At 49.0% G+C, this 25,068-nt stretch overlaps 1 protein-coding gene across 1 annotated transcript in view; it reads right to left on the bottom strand.

The window, feature by feature from the left end:
- Positions 1 to 578: 578 nt before the first annotated feature.
- Positions 579 to 25,068, bottom strand: part of Greb1 (growth regulating estrogen receptor binding 1) — a 128,941-nt gene continuing 104,451 nt past the window's right edge. Inside the window, exons 22-34 of the mRNA XM_005366529.3 lie at positions 24,756 to 24,860; positions 23,126 to 23,751; positions 19,556 to 19,658; positions 17,670 to 17,828; positions 16,106 to 16,248; positions 13,255 to 13,416; positions 10,871 to 11,075; positions 9,999 to 10,173; positions 8,858 to 9,076; positions 7,127 to 7,262; positions 3,944 to 4,144; positions 2,815 to 2,953; positions 579 to 1,749 (exon numbers count right to left, since the gene is read on the bottom strand). Coding sequence (XP_005366586.1) covers positions 1,586 to 1,749; positions 2,815 to 2,953; positions 3,944 to 4,144; positions 7,127 to 7,262; positions 8,858 to 9,076; positions 9,999 to 10,173; positions 10,871 to 11,075; positions 13,255 to 13,416; positions 16,106 to 16,248; positions 17,670 to 17,828; positions 19,556 to 19,658; positions 23,126 to 23,751; positions 24,756 to 24,860 — 2,537 coding nt within the window. The 3' untranslated portion in view covers positions 579 to 1,585. The remainder of the gene's footprint in view (positions 1,750 to 2,814; positions 2,954 to 3,943; positions 4,145 to 7,126; positions 7,263 to 8,857; positions 9,077 to 9,998; positions 10,174 to 10,870; positions 11,076 to 13,254; positions 13,417 to 16,105; positions 16,249 to 17,669; positions 17,829 to 19,555; positions 19,659 to 23,125; positions 23,752 to 24,755; positions 24,861 to 25,068) is intronic.

Genomic DNA, 25,068 nt, shown 5'->3' with positions numbered 1-25,068 from the left:
ACATTGATCTAAATATTTTATACTTGTGTATTTTTTTTTTCCACGGGGGGAAAAGTTGGCAGTAAATCTTTGGCATCAACTTGAACAGGTTTCTCCTTGGACCGTCACCACGCACAGTGCCCGTCCACCTCTAATGGGCCCAAGGATTGTGTTTTGAGTACGTTTTCAGCAACCTCAGTTTTCCGATAGCCGTGGGTCATTCCTAAAGCACTGTTGTCTAGAGGGAGCTGGACAGCGGTTTGAATTGTGCTTCTGGTTCTTGTCACGGCTTGCACTCTTTGCATGTTCATCTTTCAAATGAGAACAGTATTTAAGGAGTAATATAAAGCGTACATAGAGACCGGCCGCCAGGGGGCGTCCTAATGCGTTGATCTAACCGCCCACCAGTAGGGGAAACACACATCTGCTTGCTTCTCTCTAGTTCCACTTTCTCTCTAAATGAACTAAGATGAATAAGAAAGCTCAGGCTGTCTCACTGAAAAGTGAACTTCGAAAAATTATAAATCTGGTCCTTACTGGTTTTGTTGGGGTTTAAGATTCTCTCTCTCTCTCTCTCTCTTCTCTCTCTCTCTCTCTCTCTCTCTCTCTCTCTCTCTCTCTCTCTCTCTCTCTCTGTTTGTGTGTATGTGCGCGCGTGCACACAGGCCTGAGCACACACAGAGGTCAGAGGAGAGCATTGGGTCCCTCGGAGCTGGAATTACAGGCATTTGCAGAACACGTGGCTTGCAATCTATGTGCTGGGCTCCCAACTCCAGTCCTCAGGACCGCACAGCAAGCACACTTACACCGCTGAGCCGTCGCTCCAGCCCTCTTCACTGTCTTGTACATAACTTTGGTTTTCATTATTTTTTTTTTTTTATCATGTAAGCACTTTGGTCCTCTTTCCTTCGGAAGGCAAATCCTCAGTCCACTGCGACAATCCTAATTCCCTCCCCAAAGTCCTTTGGTTTGTAAGAAAACTTCTTTTCCACTTTGCCCTTTCTAAGAGGTAGGGTATTTACCCTGTATTATTTTAAGAGTTCCATTTTTTTCTAAATTAAAGCAATTCATTTTATCATATTAAACTGGATGCCTTTGGGCTAGCTTCTGCAAAGAAAACTTGGAGGTGGTTAAATAATTCTTATTAAAATGATCTACACCTTTGTCTAGTCTCCAGCCTTTACAGTTAAAACGTTCCTTTGGAATACTGCTCTGGAGGGAGTCGTGGGAAACCTACTATGTGAAATCACAGTCACAGGCACTGTAACAAGACGACCCAGGCTTCTCTAGAGCAGGTCAGGCTTGTCCGTGGAAGCATATGAGTGACCATATGAGCGACAGTGGAGTTCAAATTTCATTCTTCATAAAACGAACTTCAAGATAGCCCAGGGCATGTGGACTGGCCCAGTCTTCCATTTTCTTGCCATCAAGGACTCATGGCTGTAGCTTTAAGTCATTATCTGCCACGGGACATTGTGACATGTGTCACAAGGGTCTGTGCATGACCCAGTTCATAGAGCCTTTGGTCTGAAACCTTCACCAGCCTCAGTGGCAGGTGGGTCCCGACGACCCCACACTCTCAGGAGCTCTTCCAGCCCCGCCGCCCTCAGATGTGTCGTCCAGTGAGGAAAAAGAGTGGCCTGTCTTCCTTGGCGTTGGCTGTCTGGAACTCATCCCGCAGCCGGAACTGCCATTCATCCTCCAACTCCAGGCGGACCACGGTCTGGCGGAGTGAGTTCCGGTCTTGGCAGATCACACACAAGGTGGCTCCTTGAGAGGGCAATGACAGAGGCATGAAAAGAAAGGGGTTGAGTCCTTCCAAAGTACCCACTCACAGTAAACGGCTGGGTGGAAGTGCCAGGCACCCCGTGCCCTCTGGGATCCCACTCGCAATAACCAAGTGGCTGGGTGGAAGAGCCAGGAGCCCTATGGCCTCCGCGCCTGTCTAAGTGATTCCTAATCTCAGCATCATAGACAATGGTAGGGATTAGGCAGGCTTGCTGGGAAGACAGTGTAGCGGGCAGAGAAGATGAACAGAACAGGGATGAAGGAGAGCAGAGATGGCGGCTGTTTGCCAGGTCAAACCATCTCAGCTCCAGCCCTGGGCTCTCAAGCCACTACTATCTCAGGGCAACCGCTTCTCACTCAGGTGGGCCCTGGGCAGCTCGCACCTTTGCCACATGCCCCGCCATAGAAATTCTCCATCTGCATAGCGCCCAGCCTGCAGTAAACCACCCATCTGCCAGGCTCTGTTCACAGTCTTTTCTCCTCCCTCTCTACCTGTGTTCGGTCATCATTTGGGCCTGGATGTTTTAAGTAAGTTTACCATACTTAGCTAACCTGGGGCACACTGGGGCCCCCAGACCGCAAACTAAACAAGGCTGTTAAACACTGTTCCCGAGGTAAGAGGTTTGGCCCTATTCTTGCTAGTTAAATGATTGAGAGCAAGGAAAACAGGCAAGGTACAAGCAACGCCAGCAAGGAACTAGAGCAGGCCTGGAGCCATAGGCAGACAAGGGCCTGTTTACAGGGTGTTTCCAGATTCAGCTACTAACAAGAAAATGAGAAAGACTGGAGACAATGGAGGACATGGTGCTTTGTAGCGCACAGAAGCCTCTAAGGGGCCCCGGGAACCAACATACAGGACTGAGAAGGATAAGGAACAGAGAAATGAGAAAGGCCTGCCATTCATGAAAAAGACAAGGGGGTCTTTTCTCTACTGAATGGTCCCCGGGAATTGAGTCCCAGCTTTCTGCTACTCTGAGAGTTGAGGCCAATGTCCTGTCATCGGAGACGCAGGGTGAAAGTGGCCGAGGTCCGAGATAGAAGCATTACCTTTCAGAAAATGGAACTTCTTCAAGAAGCTGGCCCCCACGAAGGAGTCACAGAGGTACAGCAGGAGCCCACTGAACGCCACGCCAGAGCAGCTGATGTTTAGGGAGTGGGGCCTGGAACTCACATAACAAACAGAAATCTGGAAAAGAAGGAGCCAGGAGGGTCACCTTCCAGGAAGTACTCAGTCACACTTGGGACTAATAGCCAGCACATAGCACGTGCTGGGGCAAACTCAAGGCGGAGTTTGGGGAGGAGTTAGTCATGATATCGTCAAATCATATCCTTTAAAAAAGTCAATTCTAGGAGGTTTGTTCCGACTCGTAAGTTGATTTGAAAATCAGTAAAGCCTTGACAAACTAACACGGTGCCCTCTGCCTCGGTTTTGGCAGAGGTCAAGTATGGATGAGCATCTGAGGTAAAGGGTGAGCACAGCCCGGCCTCAGTATCTACAGGTTCCATCCATGCCGTGGGACAATAATCTTTTGTCCTGTCACTTGTATTATGTTTAATAAAATGCTGATTGGCCAGTAGCCAGGCAGGAAGTAGAGACAGGGCAACGAGAATTCTGGGAAGAGGAAAGCTCAGTCTGCAGTCATGACCCAGCTACAGAAGATGCAAAATGTGACCGCCTTGCCGAAAAAGGTACCAAGCCACGTGGCTAACACAGACGAGAATTATGGGTAATATAAGATGTTATAATTAATTAATAAGAAGCCTGAGCTACTAGGCCAACCAGTTTATAATTAATGTAGACCTCTGTGTGTTTATTTGAGACTGACTGGCTGTGGGACCTAGTGGGACAGAAACCCCATTCAACACATCCATACCCACAGATGCTGTCAACCACAGGTCTAAAATATCTGGAGGACTGAGTCTGTATTGAGTGTGCAACGTAGTATGGTTATGTACATAGCATCTACACTGCAATGGGTGTAAGCCACCTAGAGGTAAAGCCAAGTGTATAGGAGGGTTATGTGAGCAATGCTAACACAAGGGACATGAGCGCATGTGAACTCCCAGTACCCACGGAGCTGCCGACCGATCTCCATAGATACCTGAGAGATGCTGTAATTATGATTCAAGATCGTGGTACTGGGCCACCTGTTCTATGGATTCCAAGCCAAGTTACCTGAGGTCCTAGGTTAAGGTAGCAGTCCACAGACAACACGGGGTGGCTGTGGTTCTTCAGGGACAGTGGGAAGAAGCGGTGGCTGTGGTACTGGAGGAACTTCTCCAGCAGGAGCTGAGCAGGAGCCGCCAGGAACGTGTGCTTACTGTCTGGGGCACAGATGTACTGGGATGGCACAATGGCCGCTGAGCTGTCAGATACCTGCCAAGAAGAGGGACAGGTCTCTCAGTTGTCTCGGGGAAAATACAGCAGCACACGCGTGATGCCTTGAGCTCAGAACCCTGGCACCCATGTGAACGCCAGACATGGTCACATGTATCTGTAACCCCAGGGCTGGGAGAGGAAAGGTCAGGCTGCATTCCTGTAGCTCACTGGCCAACCAGTCCAGCCGACTAGTGAGTTCTGGGTTCAGTGACAGACGGCCTCTCAACGGGTAAGGTGGAGAGAAATAGTTCAAGAGCTTCAACAGCCACCTCCAATGTCTGGCTTCGCATGCATGCCGACACACGTGCAAGCATGCAAACACACATTTACATGCATGTGAGCGTACAAGCACGCACACGCACACACACACACACACACACACACACACACACCACCACCACCACCATTGAAAGCCTGTGAAAACCGACTAATGAGATCACATTGATTTATACACATTGATCATTCCATGGAGAAAATTTATCCAAAGAAAATAAAAGTACACACAGGTCTTGGAAACTCTCCCACAGAGCCTGAGCTATAAAAGCAACTAGAGCATCTAGAGCATTGGTTCTCAGCCTGTGGGTCACGACCCCCTTGGCAAACCTCTTTCTCCAAAAATATTTACATTACACTTCACAACAGTAGCAAGATTACAGTCACAAAGTAGCAACGAAAATACTTTTATGTTTGGGGGTCACCACAGCATGAAGAACTGTATTAAAGAGTCACCGTGTTAGGAAGGTTGAGAACCACTGATCTAGAAGTTGCCAGCTCCTCCCTGACCCCCAAATCCTTTTGCGTCCTCTCCCACAGCTCTTCCACCTTACTGTCTAGCCTTCACCCACAAGGCCCCATGCTCTACCACAGCACGGTTCCCTTGCTGCAGCCAGAGGCTGCTCAGTAATTGAAATGAATCTGAAATCAGAACCTCTGCTGGAAATCATGAGCACTCTGCTACGGCTTCACTCTGAAATACCCAAGCTTCATTAGCTCGTGTCTTGAGGACTTGTTCCCTGCCTGGTGGTGGTGTTTGGGGAGGCTGTGGAACCTTCAGGAAGTAGAAGCTAGCTGATGGGAGTAGGTCCTGGGGGTGGGCCTTTAAGGGCTGTTCCAGCCCGGCCCCTCGCTCCCCTGATGTCTACATCATGGTTCACTACCCCATACAGAGCTCCATCACACGGTCCTGCCACCATAGGCTGAGTCCTCCCCTCTGCCACCCACCCCACCTTGGTGGACCAAAATCCACCTGGAAGCCAAAAGAAATCTTTTTCCCTTAAGCTGTTCCAATAGTCATTCTCCCTTTGGGGGCATAAATCTAGCTAATCTATGAACTGGTGTCATGGAAACGGGGTTGTTATTTGAGCTAAGTTTGACTGTATGGTTCTCAGGACTTTGGCTTCTTATCAGTCGTAACAGCAAAGTCTAGAAGTTTCCTACGGCCAGTCACAGAAGTTTCCATCTATTTCCTGCCACTCTTCCGGGTTCTTGAGGCTTCCTCCTAGGGGGCACCCATGGACGCCTCGCCACCCAGCTGTTAACGCTGGGTCACCCTGCAACATCTTCTGTGGCTCCATGGTGCTTCTAACAGAGGGGGGCTGCCCTAAGTCTGTCTTCCTCTGCAAGTCCACATGTCCGCGGGAAAAGGGACCAACCACCAAATGCTGGTTTATATGTAACAAAATAAATAGAAGTGAGCGATTTCGCTAGCATGAAAATTTAAAAAAAAAAAAAAACAAACCATGTTTAACCAAAGTGCAATTAAGATTATGTTCAAGCTGGGATGAAAATTTTAAAAAACAAGTAAGTGCTAGGGCTGGGTCAGTGAGCTAGGGCACTTGCCAAGTCTGAGGACTTGAGTTTAATCCTAAGACCCGCGTGAAGGAAGGAGAGAACCAACTTCACGTAACCTGTGTATGTGCACTGTGGCATACACGCACACATATATACACCACACAAACACACACCACACTCACACATACATACACCACACAAACACACACCACACTCACACATACATACACCACACATAAACACACAACACACTCTCACACACACACATGCATACATACACGCATACACAGATACGTGAGAAAGAAAATTCAACCCAAGAACTTAAAAATGACAATGGGAACATAAAAGTAAATTAAAAGGCACATCAGGATCTTTGGTAGGAAGATCTTGGTGGTCCCCACATCAACACTCTATTCTTTTAAAACATTGCAGTGGCTTAGTCATTGGTCCTCAAGTTCTTGGGTTGAGCAGGTCTCACCGTTGGAAGGCCTGCTACTCTGAGCCGGGCTCTGGTTCACTAAGAAAGCTTTGCCCCTGCCTGTGGGATGGCTGTGTGGAACTGGGATCCAGGAGTGCTCCAGCTCAGGTTAGGTCACTCTGCAATGAGCTGGTGGAGACTAGGAAAAGACAGACACCAGGAAAGGACATCCTGATGTCACACATCAGGACAAGATCCAAGATATAAACGAGAATCAGAGGGACCTTCAGGCAGGGGTTGGCCAGCCTATCTGGCTGTCTGGAGGATATCTGATTTGCTTTTGCTTAAATGGATGTGTCTGCTCAGTTAGGACAACCGGAGTAGAGTCACATCTGTCCCACTAGACCCCGGCTCATGGGCAGACAAACATGGCCACGAAGCTGGCTAGCCTTGTGCATGACGTTAACAGTTCTTCAGCCAAGTGCTATCCGATGGTGTGAAGACAAACCTAGAACCCTGCACCCCGCCTGGATGGGGAGCGAAGGAGTGCACAAGAATGGTTTGCTTGGTGATCCTGCACTAAGCAGCAACTCCCTGGGTGCCATTTAATGTCAAACATGGTCCCCAGGGCTTGGAACCAAGTGTCCCATCCTCTGACTCCCTTAAAAGGCGAGGCGCCACCCTCCATCCCCAGGCTCCCGCTTTCAGCTTTGGTACCAGGGCCACCTGGGTGTGGCCTGAGCACCTACTGTCAGTGCTGCCACACTCACCTTGGATGTGATGTGGAAGGACCTGTGCCCGCCCACCGCGATCTGCTTCTTCATGACGCTGAAGCGGTTGAACCGGCAGAGCAGCAGGCCTGCGCTGTGCACGCGAAGGTTGAAGTCTACATCATCACACGTAAACCTGCACGGAGTCAAAGGAGGAGTGGGTCTGACTGGGCACATTTCCCAGGCCCCCAGATACTCATTAGGGGGTTACAAATGGATCTATCGCTAGGTGGAGACATGCCCTTGTCTCCTCCCTTTAGAGTTAATTGGGGGAGAGGGGTGTTCTGATCTGCTGAGGGAACCACCCCAAGGAAGGTGGGTTCATGTTGAGAAAATGTTCTTCTCCCTCCCAGAATTCCAGGCCCCTAATTCAGTCCCTATGAGCTACTGTGAGGTTCAGCTGGGTCTGCCTGCTTTTTTGAGTCATGTTTCAGAAAGGCAAAACTATTCCTCTTGCTTCTGTTCTCTTTTGGATGTTGGCCAGGCCAGGGCCTAAGTATGCTCTGTGTGTGGGTGACTCTGGGCTCCAGCAGGAAGCCAACCAGGCTTCCAACCTCACACCCCCACGTGGCCCACTGCCTGGCATACAGGATGCGCAGTCAACAGACTTCTGTGGTTGGAAAGCAACTCATTCAAATCACTCTACAGTTTTCTTTGATGGCGTGGTGGTTTGCATAAGAATGCCCCCCATAGGCTCAAGGATTTGAATGCTTGGTCACTAGGGAGTAGCACAACCTGAGAGGGATTAGGAGGTGTGGCCTTGTTGGAGTGGGTGTGCCCTTGTTGGAGGAAGTGTGTCACTGGAGCATAGGCTTTAGGGTTTCAAATGTTCAAGCCAGGCCCAGTCAGTGTCTCTCTCTCTCTCTCTCTCTCTCTCTCTCTCTCTCTCTCTCTCTCTCTCTCTCTCCTGCCCGAGGATCTAGATATAGAACTCCCAACGACCCCTCCAGCGCCAGGTCAGCCCGCATGCTGCCATGGACTGCCATGTTGATGATGGACCACACCTCTGAAACTGTAAGCCAGCCCCAATGAAACTTTTACCTTTAAGAGAGTGGCTGTGGCCATGGTGTCTCTTCACAGCACCAGAGCAGTGACTACGACAGAGGGTAACATGGCTAAAATGTGACTTATTTGTCGAGGAAGCCTAAGGGGAGGGAACACCCAGCACAAGGTAGCTCACTAGGGAAGGCATCTATGAAGGGGTGGAGTTGAACGATTCCATCAGAATTCGGGACAATTATACGGCACACAAGGACCCCCAGTGCGGTGGGCAGAGCCCCTGCTTCGGCGGCTGTGGGGAGTAATCCTGATTGTCAATCTGACAGGCTTTAGAATCAACACGGGTGTGTCTCTGGGAGGATTTCTAGAGTGGGTTCATTGGGATGGGAGCATCCACCCTGTATGTGGGCAGCACCATTCGTGGGCTGGGGTACCATACTATGTACAAAGGAGAAAGGGAGCTGAGCGTCTTCGCTCATCTCTCTGTGTGTCCTTACAATGGAGATGTGACTGGCTGCCTCACACCCCTGCCACCATGCCTTCCCCTCCCCCTGGACTTAACTGTCAAATTCCCCATCAAATAAGCCTTTCATCCCTCAAGTTGCTTCTGTTGCATTGTTTTTGGCCACAGCAACAGTACAGCGCAGGTAGAACAGAGGAGAATCTGCATCCTCTACAGGGCTCAGGGCTACGGGTACTGAGGCCAGCTCCCACCCAGGACCCAGTGCTCACCGGTTCTGGTTGTACTGCACATTCTGGGTCAAATCCACATTGAGGATGATGAAGTCGTGCACGTGGCATCGGGAGAAAGGCTCCTGCACCTCGCGGCCCCTTGTCTTGCTGGTCCACTTCCGCATGCCGATCAGGGCATAGTGTGTGATGTTGGGGGAGGCCTCAATGTGCTGCATGACGTACTTCAGAGAAACATTCCTCTCAGACCAGGAAAACTCCCTGTTTGGAGGAGAGATGCCAAGTCAGCTAGAACATGGCTTCCTAACTGCGTGGTGTGTGCTGGGCAGGTCTGATACAGAAAGAACCCAGAGCCATCCAATCACAAGGCAGAGGGTATCCTGGAACATATTTCATATTTATTCTGACTTTGAGGTGCAGAATATAATCATGTCCCACATATGGAGCCTACATACAGACAATGGTGTAGCGTTCTACAATGAACGCTAACCTGGAGATTGACACCCTTCAAAATGAGAAACCTAGAACCCCCAAAGCTTTAGCTGCATGCCTAAAGACATGAGCAAAAATTAATGCCAAGAGTGAAGGGTTCTGGGAGGATCAGGGCTAGAGCACAACACAAGGAGCATCTTGGGAGACAAGCAATGTCTATTTATTGATGACAGGGGGAGGGGGTCAGCTAACTGGGTATGTTTGATGTGTGAAAAAAATTGTATACATGTTATACTTTGATTTTGTATGTATGTATGTATGTATCACACTAAGTATATATGTCTTTTTCATTTTTAAAGATTTTATGTACATGTGCATGTGTGTATGTGTCTGTATGTGTTTGGATGCATATACGTGTGCATGCGTGGAGGCATATGAGCCTTTAGAGGAGGAGTTAAAGACATTTGCTAAATGTGTCTTGTTATGTGGGTTCTAGGATCTGAATTCCATCCTCACGATTCTGCAGCCAAGTATTCCTCACCGCTGAGCCACCTTCCCAGTCCTTGCATTCTGTATCATATTTCTCATTAATGATTTTTTTTTAAATCAAAAGAATCAGGACTTGGACAATGGGTCCACTTCTGCTACATCCACAACCCTGGCTTTCTGTCATGAGAGGCACACTATGGTCCTCCAGGCGGAGAGGGGACTGCCCATCACTGTCTGGCGTGGTTCACCCAGACCACCTCACCTGCTCCGTTCTCCCGCACAGTCCACATCGGCCACGTTCCACATCACACAGGAATCATCCGAAATGACGATGAATGGCCAGATGTCCTGGGGCTTGACCCCCAGCTCCTCCTGCCGGTTCCTCTCCAGCTCTAGGTTGTGGTAGCACAGCTCTTTGATCAGGAAGTGGGCAGCCCCTGTGGTGGCCATGTGACCTGACTCAGTGTTCAATCTTACATCCTCACGGCCAAGACAGAGAGCCCACACCAGACACACGGGAACCAATACTACACATCCCCCTTCCAATGACCATTGACCACCAGCAAGGAAAGACCCCTCTATAGTTTATACATACATGTATTCTTTTTTTTAACAGCTGAGAAAATAAGTTAAATAAATAACCAAACAATTGTTTAAGGGTTATTTATAAGGAAATCCTAACACGGGCTAGAAGATATCTCAGTTGGTAAAGAACTTGTCTTGCAAGCACAAAGACCTGTATTTGAGCCCCAGGATCCACAGATTTTATAAAGCTGGGTATAGTGGTCTGTGTGTATAATTCCAGCACTGGGAAGACAGAGACCAACAGATATCTGGGGCTCACACACCCAACCAACTTTGTCAAACCATTGTGTCTTAGGCAACAAGAGACCTAGTTTCAAAAACCAAGGTGGACTCCTTTGGGGAAACGACCCCAAGGTTGTCCTCTGACCTCCCACACATGCACGTTCACTAGCAAGTGCACACACACAATCAAACACATCAGAGCAGCTTTTTCCATTCCACAAGCAAAGAATGTAATGTCAACCGTTCAGTGCTTTCCTTCTGTAAAGCATTCTCCCGAGTCTTCATTCACAAAAAGCATATCTGGTCATATATGTCAAAGTCACCTACCAACTCCGGCGCTGTTGAAGATGCTTGGGAGTACAAGCATGATGTGGTTGGGCCAGTATTTCTTATAAATGGCCATTTCGTACTCCTTGACCACCAGCACATGCAGATGGTTGGCCCCATCCATCGCATGGTACAGATTAAAGAGTCCGTGCTCATGGCGGCCCGTCGTCGGGGTGAAGGTTGGGCTCTTGATGTGTTCGTGGTTCTGCAAAGTAGTGGGACAGCGAGGGAGGGCATGCGTAAATGCAGGCATAAGGACTCTTTGCCCCGTCTCACGTCTTCAGTGGAAAGATACAGTCGTTTCTGATCTCAGAGAGAGCAGTGTGATTAGCCATAGCCAGTAAAATGTGGGGGAAACGATGCTGTCCCCCTTCAGAGCATGGCCTTGCAGAGTGTACCCTTTTGGAATGTGCCCACAATTAAGCCTGGGCTAGCCTGCTGGTGCTCACAGCTTTACACGGCAGAGAAGCAGAGCTCTGTGAGGCTGCTCTAGACATATGCCCTCCAGCTGGCTACTATAAGCCAATGACAGCTAACCCAGACACAAGAGTGAGCTTGATCAAATTCAGAGCAAGCATCCATCAAAGTGCCACTTATCCTCAGGCCTTGGAATGAGAAGCTTGGGTGTTATGCAATAACCTAATCGGCATCCACCAAGTAACCAAATCCATCACCTTCTCATACTGGAATCTGGGAAATAATGTTCTTGTACACTGTAAATATTTGTCACATAACAATTTGATAAAATACAGGTTGGCCAGTAGCCAGGCAGGAAGTATAGGCAGGGCAACTGGACAAAGAGAATTCAGGGAAGAGGAAAGGCAGATGTAGAGGAAGCAAGATGCGAACGCCTCACTGAGCAAAGGTACCAAGCCATGTGGCTAAACATAGACAAGAATTATGGGTTAAAGTTGAAAGAGCTAGTTAATAATAAGCCTGAGCTAATAGGCCAAACAGTTTATAATTAATATAAGCCTCTGTGTGTTTCTTTGAGACTGAATGGCTGTGGACTGGGTGGGACTGAAACTTCCATCTACACAAATCCATCGCTCTCACATACTGGAATCTGGTCCTGGCAGGTGTTATTCCTGTATGTCCAATCACTCCCTTCACTCTGGTCATGGACATCCTACATAGCCTAGATATCAGTATTTGCAAGTGGTAATGCCTCACACCCATAACCCTCCCTTTGGTTCTTTGCTTGATGAGAAGCTGTGACTGAGCTGGGGCTTGTGTTGCCTATGAATTCCTCAAAGCACCCACTATATACACAACCAATGTTTGTAGGTTATCATTGGGAGGCTGGGAAAGTGAACTGAGTATGAACAACCTCTCCTGGTACACCTACAAAAGGGCCACGACACCACCAGATTCCAGGGTCCCCAGGCATCTAAGTAACTGAGACCTCTCTGGTGCTGTACAGAGATCTGCTTCATTGTCAACAGACTGCTAGGTAAGCAAGGCCGAGTCCAGCTTGACTGACAGCTGGTGCTCCCAAGGAGGAGGAGCAATGTCCTCCACTCCTGTCTGCTGATAAGGGCTGGTAAATCACATCCGGTCAACCCTGAGGCTGTCAGGTAGACATGGAAGTAAGGAACCCTATACGGGTCATCTATAAGGGGAGAGATGGTGAGGACGTGGGGAGAAACGGTGAGATACTGGGGATCAGTCTCCCCCAAATGACATGTAGAAAGAAGACAAGACAGAAAACACAGACTATGAGTTAGTCTTTGTGGACATTGGGGACAGGACCTAAGGCAGTCTTGGGATCTTTCTCCTGTTTCTCCTACCTCAGCCTAGCCAAACGTTCCATGGGGCGTCAACAAGTGTGTGTGTGTAGGGGGGTGAACATTTCACTGGCGCGTGATGTGTTCCAGGTGCTGCAGTTACCTCGTGTTGACTATTCTAAGTAATGCTTACAGCAAACGTCATGGCTGTTTCTGACATGAGATCTCATATAGCCCAGGCTGGCCTACACGCCTTGAAATCCTGATCTTCCTACCTCTACTTCCCCAGTGTCAGGATCACAGAACAAGTCACCACACCCAGTTCGTGCGGTACTGGGGAATCCAGGGCTTTGTGTGTGTTAGGCAAGAACTCTAACAACTGGGCCCCATCTCCAGCCCATCAGAAAGCTTTTTAAAATGAAATGTTACTGCCCACCCTTGCAAGTAAGGAAAGTGGGGCTCAGCACTGTTAAGGGACAACTGGCATAATTAGCAAGTGCTACAACAAAGCCCCAGTGTAAGTGACTTCCAAGCCCAGACCTTCAGCTTCCTTCAGGTTCAGTCACTATTGTGTTTGTATAACCTGCTCCAAACACCCTTGACTGGCTTGGCACCTATGTGTCTACACCCCCAACTCAGGGATCCCCAAGCCAGTACCTTGTCTGTGACGAGGGGCAAGCGCATGCTCTCCAGTTGACCTCCAGGTTGGCTGAACACAAAGTGGTGCTCCTTGGACTTGGGGATGATGAAGTGGAGTTGGATCTCCTCTCCTAGCATGGAGTAAGAGAAGGCAAAGGCGTGCAGGGTGGACTCATAGAGCTGGGGTGTGAGGGAAAGAAGGACAGAGCTTATCATCAGAGTCCGACGGCCGACTTACGTTCCCAAAGAACCCGGGCCCCGCCTGGCCATGATGACACCCAGTTCACACCCACCCCTGCCCGATAGTGTGAGAGCATCACAGCAGAGAGCCTAAGGTGCTCAGATCTGGCTGTTGGGTGAGCACAACCAAGGCCACCCTCACGGGGCCGGAGCTAGCTTCATCCTGAATCCCAATTGTGCTTACCCAGTCCTGTAGCTTCTATTACTAAGCCTTTCTGCCATGAGATTTGACCTGGAGGCCATCCTGGGTCAGAAAACAGGGCATTCATGAAGATCTCATGGTGGGTGTGTAGGGTGTGTGTGTGTGTATACGCACGCATGTGTGCACACATGCGAGACCATAGGACAGCCTTGGGTGTCTTTCTTCCAGCACTGTCTACACTTATTTTTGAGACAAGCTCTTTCATTGGCCTGGAATTTGCAAAGTTAGCAAGCTGATTGATCAGTGCACCCCAGATCCTTCTTTTAAACTACTGTGTATTAAACCTAGGTCTCACACCTATTAGACAAATACTTACCACTAAATTACAGCCCTAAGCCATCTTCAGCTTTTTGAGTTAGTGTCTAAGTTGTCCTGGTAGGCCTTGAACTTGTGGTTCTCCTGTCTTGGTCACTTCCGTCACTAGGATAATAAGCCTGTGCTATGAAGCCCAGTTTTTAGTTTTCAATCTAAGAGGGCATTTTCTGTTGTAGGTGTCATGAGAGCTGGCATACAGCAGAACAATAACAGCCACACAGCCTTGAATATCGTAATACACTCAGCCTTGTGTTAGGTGCCATTCTGTCCCCTTTGTGTTGTCACTAACAATCCTGGGGAGGATGGCATTCCTAGGAGGCATGGTTACTATGGACACAGAGGTCTGTATGGATCCAGAGGTCGCAGGTTCACTCCTGTCCCCTAGGCTAACCTCACTGTCCTCCTACCCCACGTGACTGTCTGTGTGTCCTCCTACACGCAGTGTTTGTGTGTCCTCCTTTCGGGGAGTGACCCCTAGTCCTAGCTCTGTTCCTGGTTGGGCGGCCTCTCGGATCCTGCTGAGCTCTGCCTTTCCTGCCCTCATCTGAGCTACATAGGAGCTGCAGAGGGAGGTAGCAGCCGCCACACCAGCACACGCTTCCTTCTGTTCCTGCTAGGGCTCTGCCCGAGCCATAGAGTCTTCTGGAAAGCAAGGGGATTAGACCTGCGGGGCTAGGCAGTAAAGTCTCTGGATGCCATTTCCCTTCATAAACAAGACAAGGGGCAATCAAATCCTTGTCTTGGGCATTTCCAGCAGGACCACAGCCTTCAGTTCCCTGTCATGAGCAGGTGTGCCTGGTTCCCGTCTGCTCCAGCCCTCCACGTCCTCCTGCCTCCCTGCTTGGGTCTGAATTAAGATGAAACTCTTAAATCTAAACTACTAGAGTCTACGTGTCTATTAATAGCTACGTAGCTGGGGGAGCCCATCCACACTGCAACCTTTCCTATCAAGTTCTCTGAAGAAGCCCACCTGCTTCTGGGTGCCCAGGGCCTTCTGTGACCCTCTCTCCACCCACCCTCCTGCTGCCTCTTCAGGACACCCACATCTTCCATTCTGTGTTCTGGCCACAGCCAAATGAGATCAGTTCTCATCCCCAGACTCTGCACTCCCCCTTTGGGACATGCTATTCCTTTCACTGGCTTTGGTCCCTCAACAAATTCCTACTGACCCTTCAAAAGTCCCTTCTCTACCCCACCTGAATTGCAAAGGTTGATTATCCTCGATCTGAAATGCTTGACTCCAAGGATCCTACAGATTTAGGATTTTTTTTCAGACCTTGTGACATTTCTAAGGACTTTTCTAGCTGGGCATTCACAGTCTCAAATCCCAAAGGCTCTGAAATCTGTGTTGAGCGTCATGTTAGTGATGATTTCGGATGGCCCGATGAGGGATGCTCAACCGATGCTCATTTGTAAACTGACGATGCCAAGGCTCCAGTGGGAACCTTTTCCAGCCAGGGAACCCTGAATGAACTATAGGTGTAGTTTGTAACACAGTGCCCTGATGATCAGTCAGCCTGAGACAGCCAGAGCCATGGCCAGGGAGTTTAATCCATCTCTTCATTCATAACAGGAAGAGCTGGTACATAAGAGAGACATGAGTAAGCGGCTGGCATGCAGTGGGTGCCCAATAATTCAGACTCCTTCCGTATCTATCTGATTTCTGTGCCACAACCATATCATTCTCCTTCCTGCCTCATGCTGTTCTGAAATCTTGCTCACCTCCCTTGCAAATCATGAACCCTAAGGATGGAAACAAGGTTGATTTGCATGTGCGCTCTCAGGTCCTTCTAGTAAGCGCTCAGCAAGTGTCCCTCGCATTGAAGTAACTTTTGAATTCTCTAGAGCCTGAAGATAGGAATGGCACCCTTAGTCTCAGCCACTAATATCTGGATGACCACAGGGACTGTTCTGTAGAGTCGACAATATGTCATGACCTGTGAGGGCTGCCTGGCAGGCATGCAACCCATGAAGCGAGAGCTTCCTGAACTCTCTTCTCCCATCCTAGAACATTATCAAGGGGCCACAGGGAAACAGACACATGGGCTGTGATGTGGCACCAGCAGGAGCTGCTGGGAGCAGCCAGAGAGCCAGCCAGTGCCTGAATCCTACCTGGTAGTGGGGGTGGAAGCCCATGTACTGGTGGCACTGCTCACAGTGGTGGTATGTGTTGTATGCTGCATACTTGGATAGTCTCATACGTGCTGTCTGACGCCGCACATACAGGTCCTCCGGCTTCCGGGAAGTCCCTCTGTCTGCAAAGATATTCCAGGAGTTAAGCGGCCTCAGCCCAGAGCAGACACCCCACCCGAATGTACCAGCCCTGAAGATTGTTTCTCGTGTCCCTAGGCCCTGGTCATAGGAGGTCAGCATCTCAATGGGGATACTAATACGGGAGAACTCGGACTGCATGGCATCATACTTGTGGATCTAAAAAAGCTTCATAAACACTTTGAAGGAAGGTTCCCATGACTAGGAAATAAATTAACAGCATGTGTGATCCCCAGTTTATTCAAGAACTTGGTAGGAGTACGACTGTAACACTGGTCCTTCATTAGGGCTATCTATGGGAAGGGACACCCCCACCTCCCCTGTCAATGACAGGGAATCAGGCCAGCAAGTACCTTATATCTCTTTGGAGACAAGGTCTCACTACGTAAGCCAGGCTAACCCCCAACTCTTGATCCTCCTGCCCCAGTCTACAACGTGCTGGGATTACAGATGCACACTACCACACCCGGGTTATAGGTAAACTGTTTTCCCTAACATGACATTTATCAAATTTTCTCAGGCTACACTAATAGTCCCACTGCCAGCAGGGTTGATTGAGGCTGTCCTCACAGACCACAGAAGTCAGCGTCCCTGGGGATTAAAAAAGAGGCTGAGGACAGAGGAACATATGCACCCATTTGGGGACAAATTCGTAAACAGAAATCCTTCCATTAACCAAGCCTTCAACAGATCCTGACCATAAGTCTATGGGGGTCTCATGGGCTTTGTGGTACTTCTTTCCTTCTACTGGCAATGGGCAGTCTCAGTGCTAAACCAGGTTCTGGCAAATCACTCACTTACTACCAAAGAGCAACCCTAACAGGATGCATCTCAACCCAGCTGACATTTATTAATACATAAGAAGCAATTGAGCCTATGTACTTTGAGCAAGAGTGAAGTAAGACATCTTACTTCACTGGCAAAGTCTGCCCTCCCTCATGTGCGTGTGTGTGTGTGTGTGTGTGTGTGTGTGTGTGTGTGTGTGTGTGTGAGAGAGAGAGAGAGAGAGGGAGAGAGAGAGAGAGAGAGAGAGAGAGATATGTATCCACATACCCACAAGGGTACATTTGGAAACTAGAGGTCGACCAGATGTCTTCCTCAAGAGCTCTTTTTTTTTTTTTTTTTTTTTTTTTTATGAGCACTGTATATCGAGTCCCCTAATGTTGGTCTTATTTTTTTTTTTTTTTTTTTTGAGATAAGTTCTTGGGTGAATCTGGAGCTTATCGATTGCCTATACTGGCTGGTCAGCAAGCCCCTGAGATCCACCTGTCTCTACGGATTCCCCCACCTACAGATGTGTATTCCTATGCTCATCTTTTTACATGGATGCTGAGGATGTGAGCTCAGGTCTTCATGTGTGGACAGCAAGCATGTTATGGAATGAGCTGTTGCCCCAGTCCCTGACCTTCACTCTTGATGCTCTGGTGATGTGAACAAATCAGACTGGCGTCTTCATACTTCGGGTCATGAATGATGTAATCAAAAGGCATCTTCTTGAAGAGTTCCAGGTCTGGCCAGAGGTCAGTGAGCTGGAGGTAATGCCAATCTGATTCCTCTGGGAGGCCTATGGGATTGGTAGAAAAATGGATGCATGAGAAACAGATGCGAGGATGTGCTCTTTAACTGTGCCCAAGGATGGTGCATGGAGCTGAATCATCATTCATCTATGGCTTCCTGGGGATCCCTACTGTGTCTAGAAAGCCGCTGACATACTCATACTTCAGGATGGCTCAAACAGAACGAGGTCATACACTGAGATCTGTCCCCACCCAAGTGAACAGCCTTCGCTCTGTGTCCTGTAGACACAGGTCTGCTCTCTGCCCTTGCATACTGGCTTCCAACCCTCCAGAGTCCTGATCCCTGAGCTCACGCTGCCTTCCAGCAACACCTACTTCATGCACAGCCCCAGATCCTAGTCCTTGTGGTGCCTGTGTAGGTTTCTTCCTTATTCTATCATCTAAGTCACCCCAGCCATAGTAACTCAGCTGCTGCCGCTTCACACTAAAGAGTACTGCAGAGGTCAGTGACACTCACAGCATAAATCACATCTTATACTTGCCAGCAGCCTCTTACACTAAGCTAGGTACAGCCTTCTGTTGCTCATCGAGTTTTGCTGCCTGAACAGCCAGTCAAAAAGTCTAGTGGGCCCAACTCCAATTGCATGATATATTGATATCATGTATGATGGTCAATATGTAATATAGAGAAAGTTATAGATGCTTATTTAAGTCTATATCCTATATCCAGGCAGTGGACATGCATCCAAGGAGGAAGGAGAGCAGAGCTTACTAGAGCTTTAATAGGAATTCCATACCTTGTGATACAGAAGTTATTCCTGCTTTGCAAGAAAAAAATTAAAAAAAAAAAACCTGAACCCATAGAATAGTTAGAATTTGGCCTTTCAGATTTGACAAAGTGCATTCAAATCCTGTCTTTATCACTGATCTATCCAAGAAAGCAAGATGACAGAGATTCAAGCTCCTGCTATGAGGAAACCACAGAAACCACAAGGCCACGGAACAGCAGAGGGCTGGATGGGAGTCTTGGGTTCAAAGCTTCTCTTGATCAAGTTCAACCTCAGAAAGTGCTCGCAGGAGTTGCTCTGATGCCAGAGTGGGTAGCTGGTGACCTCTGCATGGCAGTCAGTTCCCCTTACACAAGGGCACAGATTCACTCACCAGGCCAAGACCATGAACTGCTGGGCAGGATGTGAGGAGGAAACAGAGTAGGCTTTACAGTTAGCACAGGGCATGTGCAGAGAGATGCATGCCTTACTCCAAACAAATCTACCCAGTAAACAGCAAACTCAGACACCTCCTTCTCCCAGTTGAATATAATTCTTCTCCACCCCCCAGATGCTGTCCTAGGTATTTAGTTGCCTGAGTTGTGGGGGACCTTCCCTGATGAAGAACTCCACATTCTCCAGGCCACAGGCCAATGCTGCTCAGTTCCTGCCTTGGTGCTGTCCAGCTGGGCTTCCCACATGAGAGGCTGATATCCCAGCTCACAGGGCTGTACTGAAGATCAAATGGGGGATGGTATCTATCACAGTGCTTGACGCACAGAAAGTACTCAACAGGCATCAATTGCTTTCGCGTTAGCAACTCTATCCCTATGAAGATCTTGGCTGTATCATTGAGGAAAACAGACAACAAGAAAGAAAAGGCCCTTGGGACAAGTCAAACTATGAACCTGCGAGCCCATCCTGAAAGGGAGAGATAGAGTCACCAGGTCACTGACAAAGGTTGGTGAATACTTGCCCAAGCCCAGGGCTCACAAAACACAACTCACTGGTATTGATCTCTTCTTCATCATAAACATCCACTTCTGTCAGTCGAATCAGCATCCTGGATAAGATACTAAGGAACTGCAGGTAGGCGCCCGTCTTCCCTATCTGTGAAGACACTGGAATCAGAGCCCAGGGGCAGGAAGGGTGTGTGTGCTCACACAAGCATATACATGAACATACACACACACAAACATACCCACACTCACACAAGCAAGCACAAGCATACAATACATGAATGAATACATACACACACATGCAAACGTACATACACTCAAATGCATGAGCACATACATACACAAATATACACACATATATGAGCATACACACACAAATTTAAAATAGAATTACTGAAAAAGGACCAATGATCCATGAACACATTGCAATGTGCTTATTTTATTAATAATCCAATACCGTGCTTCTCATCTATTAAATGAGTAAAAGCGCTACGGCTGTAAGATCCAGCTCTGTGTGAGTGCAGACATGTGGGGACTCTTAGAAAACATGTTCCTTTCTCTACTTTTTATGTGTGTTAATGTATGCATTTGTGTGTGTGTGTATGTGTGTGTGTGTGTGTGTGTGTGTGTGTGTAAAGGCGCAGAGGTCAGCCTTGGGCGCCATTCTTCATCCCCCACCCACCTTGTTTTTTGATGTAGAGTCTCTTCATTGACCTAGAACTTGCTCATTGAGCGATGCTGACCCAGGCACCCTCCTATCTTCAGCTCCCCAGTACTGTGATTACAAGTAGGAAACCCCATGCTTGGATTTTTATGTGAGTGCTGGGGCACTGAACTTACACTTGTATGACGATGCCAAGAGATCCACCACTCCAACTCCATTTTTATGATTTTTTTTAAATTAGAAAAAGTAATGTATAGACATTTTAGACAATGAAGGAAAAAATACAGATTGAGAAGAAAGTAGACTGCCACTGATCCTGCCTCCCCGCTAAAGACAGTGTGTTAGGAGCTAGCCGTCCCAAGATCCCTCAAGACATACTCACACATACAATGGTTTCTTTGCTAATTAATATGACATTATGTGGGTGGCATGTTGATTACAAGTTAGGTTTCTTAAAGAAATCTCATTGGCAAAACAAAGAGACCTCTTAAAATGTTTGTGGCTTGCCGGGCGATGGTGGTGCACGCCTTTAATCCCAGCACTCGGGAGGCAGAGGCAGGCGGATCTCTGTGAGTTCGAGACCAGCCTGGTCTACAGAGCTAGTTCCAGGACAGGCTCCAAAGCCACAGAGAAACCCTGTCTCGAAAAACCAAAAAAAAAAAAAAAATGTTTGTGGCTGAATTCTAGGATACGTTTATCCCCATATGTGTTTAGTCAGCTAAACAGTTAGCCAGGGGACTTTCATTCTGGGTCATTTTTCTTCATTATAAACAATACTACCATGAGTGATCTTACATTCATTTTGTGCATTTACATTTCTCAGGATGGATCCCTGGAGATGAGCTTGATAGTGGGACGACAGTACATGGTACTGAGCACATAGTACATGATCATGAGACATACAGAGCCGTCAGTGTGCTCTCCTGGGAGCAAGGCAATTCTCTAAGCACCTACACCTCTACACAGGCACGATCAAATCAGGAGACATTTGAACAAAATGTGGTTCCAGGCACTTGGACCCCGGGTCTCCTCTCAGTCTTTAACCAATTGTAAAGAACATGCCACCCTCCTCCCATGACCACCATAGGCAACACCCAGACCCATGGGGTTCTGTGTGAGAGTGTGTCTGTGTATATGTGAGTGTGCAAGCATGCATGAAGACAAGAGGTCAATATTGAGGTCTTCCTCAATTGCCCCCCTGATGTGGGATTTCCCTCTATATGCTGTGATTACCATTAATGAATAAAGAAACTGCTTTGGACCTATAGCAGGGCAGAACTTAGGTAGGTGTGGAAGACAGAACTGAATGCTGGGAGAAAGAAGGACAGAGTCAAAAACACGATGCAGCCGTGCCAGAGACAGACGCTGTAAGCCACAGCCACGTGGCAATACACAGATTAATAGAAATGGGTTAAATTAATATGTAAGAGTTAATCAATAAGAAGCTAGATCTAATGGGCCAAGCAGTGATTTAACTAATACAGTTTCTGTGTGATCATTTAGGGTCTAAGCTAGCCAGGCAGCTGGGAACCAACAAGCAGCCCCTCCTCCAACCCCCCCCCCCCCATCTTATTTTCTTTAACACAGTCTCTTACTGAGCCGGGAGCTCACTAATGCAGCTCTCCTAGCTGGCCAGTGAGCCCCAAGGGTCCTCCTGTTTGTGTCTCCCCGGCACTGGGATAAGTGTGTAGGCCACACCCAGCTTTTCAGTGGGTGCTGAAGGCATGAACATTGTGTTTACACAGTGAGCACCTCACCAACTGACCCATCTCCCAGTTCTGATCCTTGTGTATTTATCAAGAAAAGTGGTCTAGGCTGGATACATGGTGAGCTGAGAAATGAGCAGAATCCAGGAAACAAAGCCCCCTGAGCCCCATTAACTGTCCACCAAAACTCTCCAATGCAAACTGTCACTTCGTTTCCCATTGAAGAAATAGTCAAAGACTGTCCACAAGGGCGAAGGTAGGACTCTGCCTGAAATTACAAGACGTTCCTATCCAGACGCCATCCCTACACTCCCACACACATAGAGGAGAAAACTAGGAACCTAGCAAGGGATGGAAGACAAGACTACCCTTCCCATCTACCTGCCTACTCCGGGTCATCAGAAAGAGTCTTCACTGTGATGGCTAATTTTAGTTGTCAACTTGACACTACACTGGGAAGAGTCTTTCGCTGTTGTTGTTGGAGACAAAGTCTCGCTAGGTGGTAGCCCTGACTGTCCTGAAACTCACTATGTAGACCAGGCTGACCTTGAACTCATGGATCAGATCAAGCCACTGCCTCTGCCTCCAAGTGCTGGGATTAAAAGTGTGCGCCATCGCACTTGGTTGGGAAGAGAGTCTTAATGAAGGCTGTCTAGATCAGGTTGGCCTGTGCCTGCACCTGTGAGGGATTATCCTACATATTTCTTTTTTTAAAGTGTTTTGAAAACAGAGTTTCCCTGGTGTAACAGTCCTAGCTGTCCTGGAACTAGCTCTTGTAGACCAGGCTGGACTCGAACTTACAGGGATTCTGCCTCTGCCTCCCAAGTACTGGGATTAAAGGTGTGCGCCACCACAGCCTGGCCCTAAGTATGTTATTTGATATGGGAAGACACAGCCTAAAGAGGGCGTCATGATTCCCTGGGTCTGGGTCCTGAATTGCTGAAGAGTGGCGACATGGAGCCCAGCACTAGGCACGCATGCATTTCTTTAATGCACACGTGACTGTAGGTGGGATGGGACTCGCTGCCTTGAAGCTCTTGCCATCTTAACTTCCCTGCTATGATGAACTACAACCTGGAATGCTGAGCAAAACCAAACCCTCTGTCAGGGTATCCTATCGCGCCGGCAGAAAGGAAGCGAGGACATCCGTAGAAGGAGCACAAAGCCAACAAGCGGACACTAGGGCAGCAAAACCAAAGGCGGCTCTGGAAGCCTGGCCTGTCCAGGGGCAGCAGGCACGGCACTCACCTGAGGTGGCCCACTGAGCAGCAGCCTGCGGGGGTGGAAGCTGTCCACACGGCCTTCGGCTCGGTTGCCATAGTCCATGTGGCTAGGCCTGGGTACTGTCCACTGCCGGTAGTAGAGGGACTGTTCAGTTGACGTCATCATCTTGCTGAGCAGGGGCCGGAAGGAGCTGGTCCACATGACAGAAGGGGAAGGCAGGAGGGAGGCAGACTTGGGCAGGCCGCTGCTGTCTGTGGATACGAGCATGTCGTACACAAGCTTGGGCAGGAAGACGACGGGTGGCTGCCGGCAGGCTTTGGCCATGGTGCACTGCGATGCCTGGAGGACTAGTACATTGGCAGTGGGCACGGCACACGCGGATGATGAGCCCGAGGAGGAGGACAGCTGGGAGGATGGGGCGGCTGGCACCTGCAGGCTCCTCCGGCCAGTCCTGAGGCTGGAATCGGGTTGTGGGGCCAGCCCAGGGCTGTGTCTGCTGACAACCGTAGGTCCCTGACTTACTCGGAGCCGTGGTATCTCCCCAGGGGTCCTGCCCTCTTCTGCAGGGCCACAGGGTGGAGGTGACCTGGCAGGCTCTCCCTGTGGAGGTCCTGAGAGCTGAGCCAGGGACTCACCATAGAGCACTGAGCCTGCAAGAGAAGGAAATATGGTCAGACGTGCCCTGGGAACAACCAGGCACAGATTCACAGCTGCTCCTGTGCCTGCCCCAGGAATGCTGGGACAGTTTAAGGCAAAGTTGGTAGGCATACATTTGGCCAATCTCTCCTCCACAAACCAGACCTTCCTTCAGTCACAGAGTGCCAGGCTGACGCTAAAAGGGCATGTGTATCTGTGGAGTAGACCACACCCAAAGGGCCTGCTCTCACTCCTGGGTTGTAAACCCAATTTTCTGATGGGCCCTGAGCTCTCCACACACGTGACCACAAACCAGTGTCCCCTGAACGCAGCGAGGCTCCACAGAATCCCACACAAGCTTGTATTCCCTTGAGCTTCTCAACCTGGACTATTCCCTTCCCAGGAACACAGTTTCCACCAAGGTTCTCTGGAAACTTTAGTGAACAACTGTCCTAAATCTATCCTACGTGTGAGACGGGTGAAGGACTTCCAATTCCCAGATTATAATGAATGCCCAGTTTGATGCACATTTTAAGACAGGTAATGCTATTTTCTGGTGGTGGGGTCTTGGCAGAGCCCAGAGACCAAGGCCCTCTTGGGGTTGGTGCCCACAGGAGACTTTTTCACAGTCTCTCCTCCTGGGTACAGGCATCATGGGCTCTTGATATTGCTTCTCCCATGAACCCTCCAGGGTTCACTTATCTGGTCAAGACTCCTGCTCTCCTCAGGCAGAGGTCCATGAAGGGTCATCAAAAGTGGCATCACCACATGCCAGGGCACTATGACCTACACTGCAGCCAGGGGTAGCCTAGTCCTCTCCTCCCAGCAGCAACAGCTGGACCCGAAAGTCCTATCCTGGCTTCAAGGTCTCAGATGTCAACTTCAGTTCTAGGCTATTCTTATGGGTCTGTTCTCCACGTCCTGACCAGAAGCCCAGGATCAGCACGGCCCTGGATGTTCTTCCCAGTTTCTGAACTGGGAGGCAGCCCCATGGATGATGTCCCAAGTGGGAACTCACCAGATGCTTTGGAAGAGAGGGAGGAAGATGCTGAGTCATGGGAGTGAGAGCGCTCCCTCTTCACGGGGCTCCTCTTCTCTGAGGTAGAGCCTGCATCAAAACACCCTGCAGACACAGAGGAATCACCATCCCTGACCTCACAGCCAGCCATTCAGAAGTCGTGAAGACATCACGCCTCTCTGCCTGTTTCTTCTCTCTATCCTTCATCCACCTGCTGCCATTGAAGTCCTGTACCTTACACACACACACACACACACACACACACACACACACACATGCACGCACGCGCACACACACACGCACGCACACGCAC

Source organism: Microtus ochrogaster, unplaced genomic scaffold, assembly GCF_000317375.1.
Source record: "Microtus ochrogaster isolate Prairie Vole_2 unplaced genomic scaffold, MicOch1.0 UNK10, whole genome shotgun sequence".
Taxonomy (NCBI): Eukaryota; Metazoa; Chordata; class Mammalia; order Rodentia; family Cricetidae; genus Microtus; species Microtus ochrogaster.
This window is presented reverse-complemented; position numbering and strand designations above follow the sequence as displayed.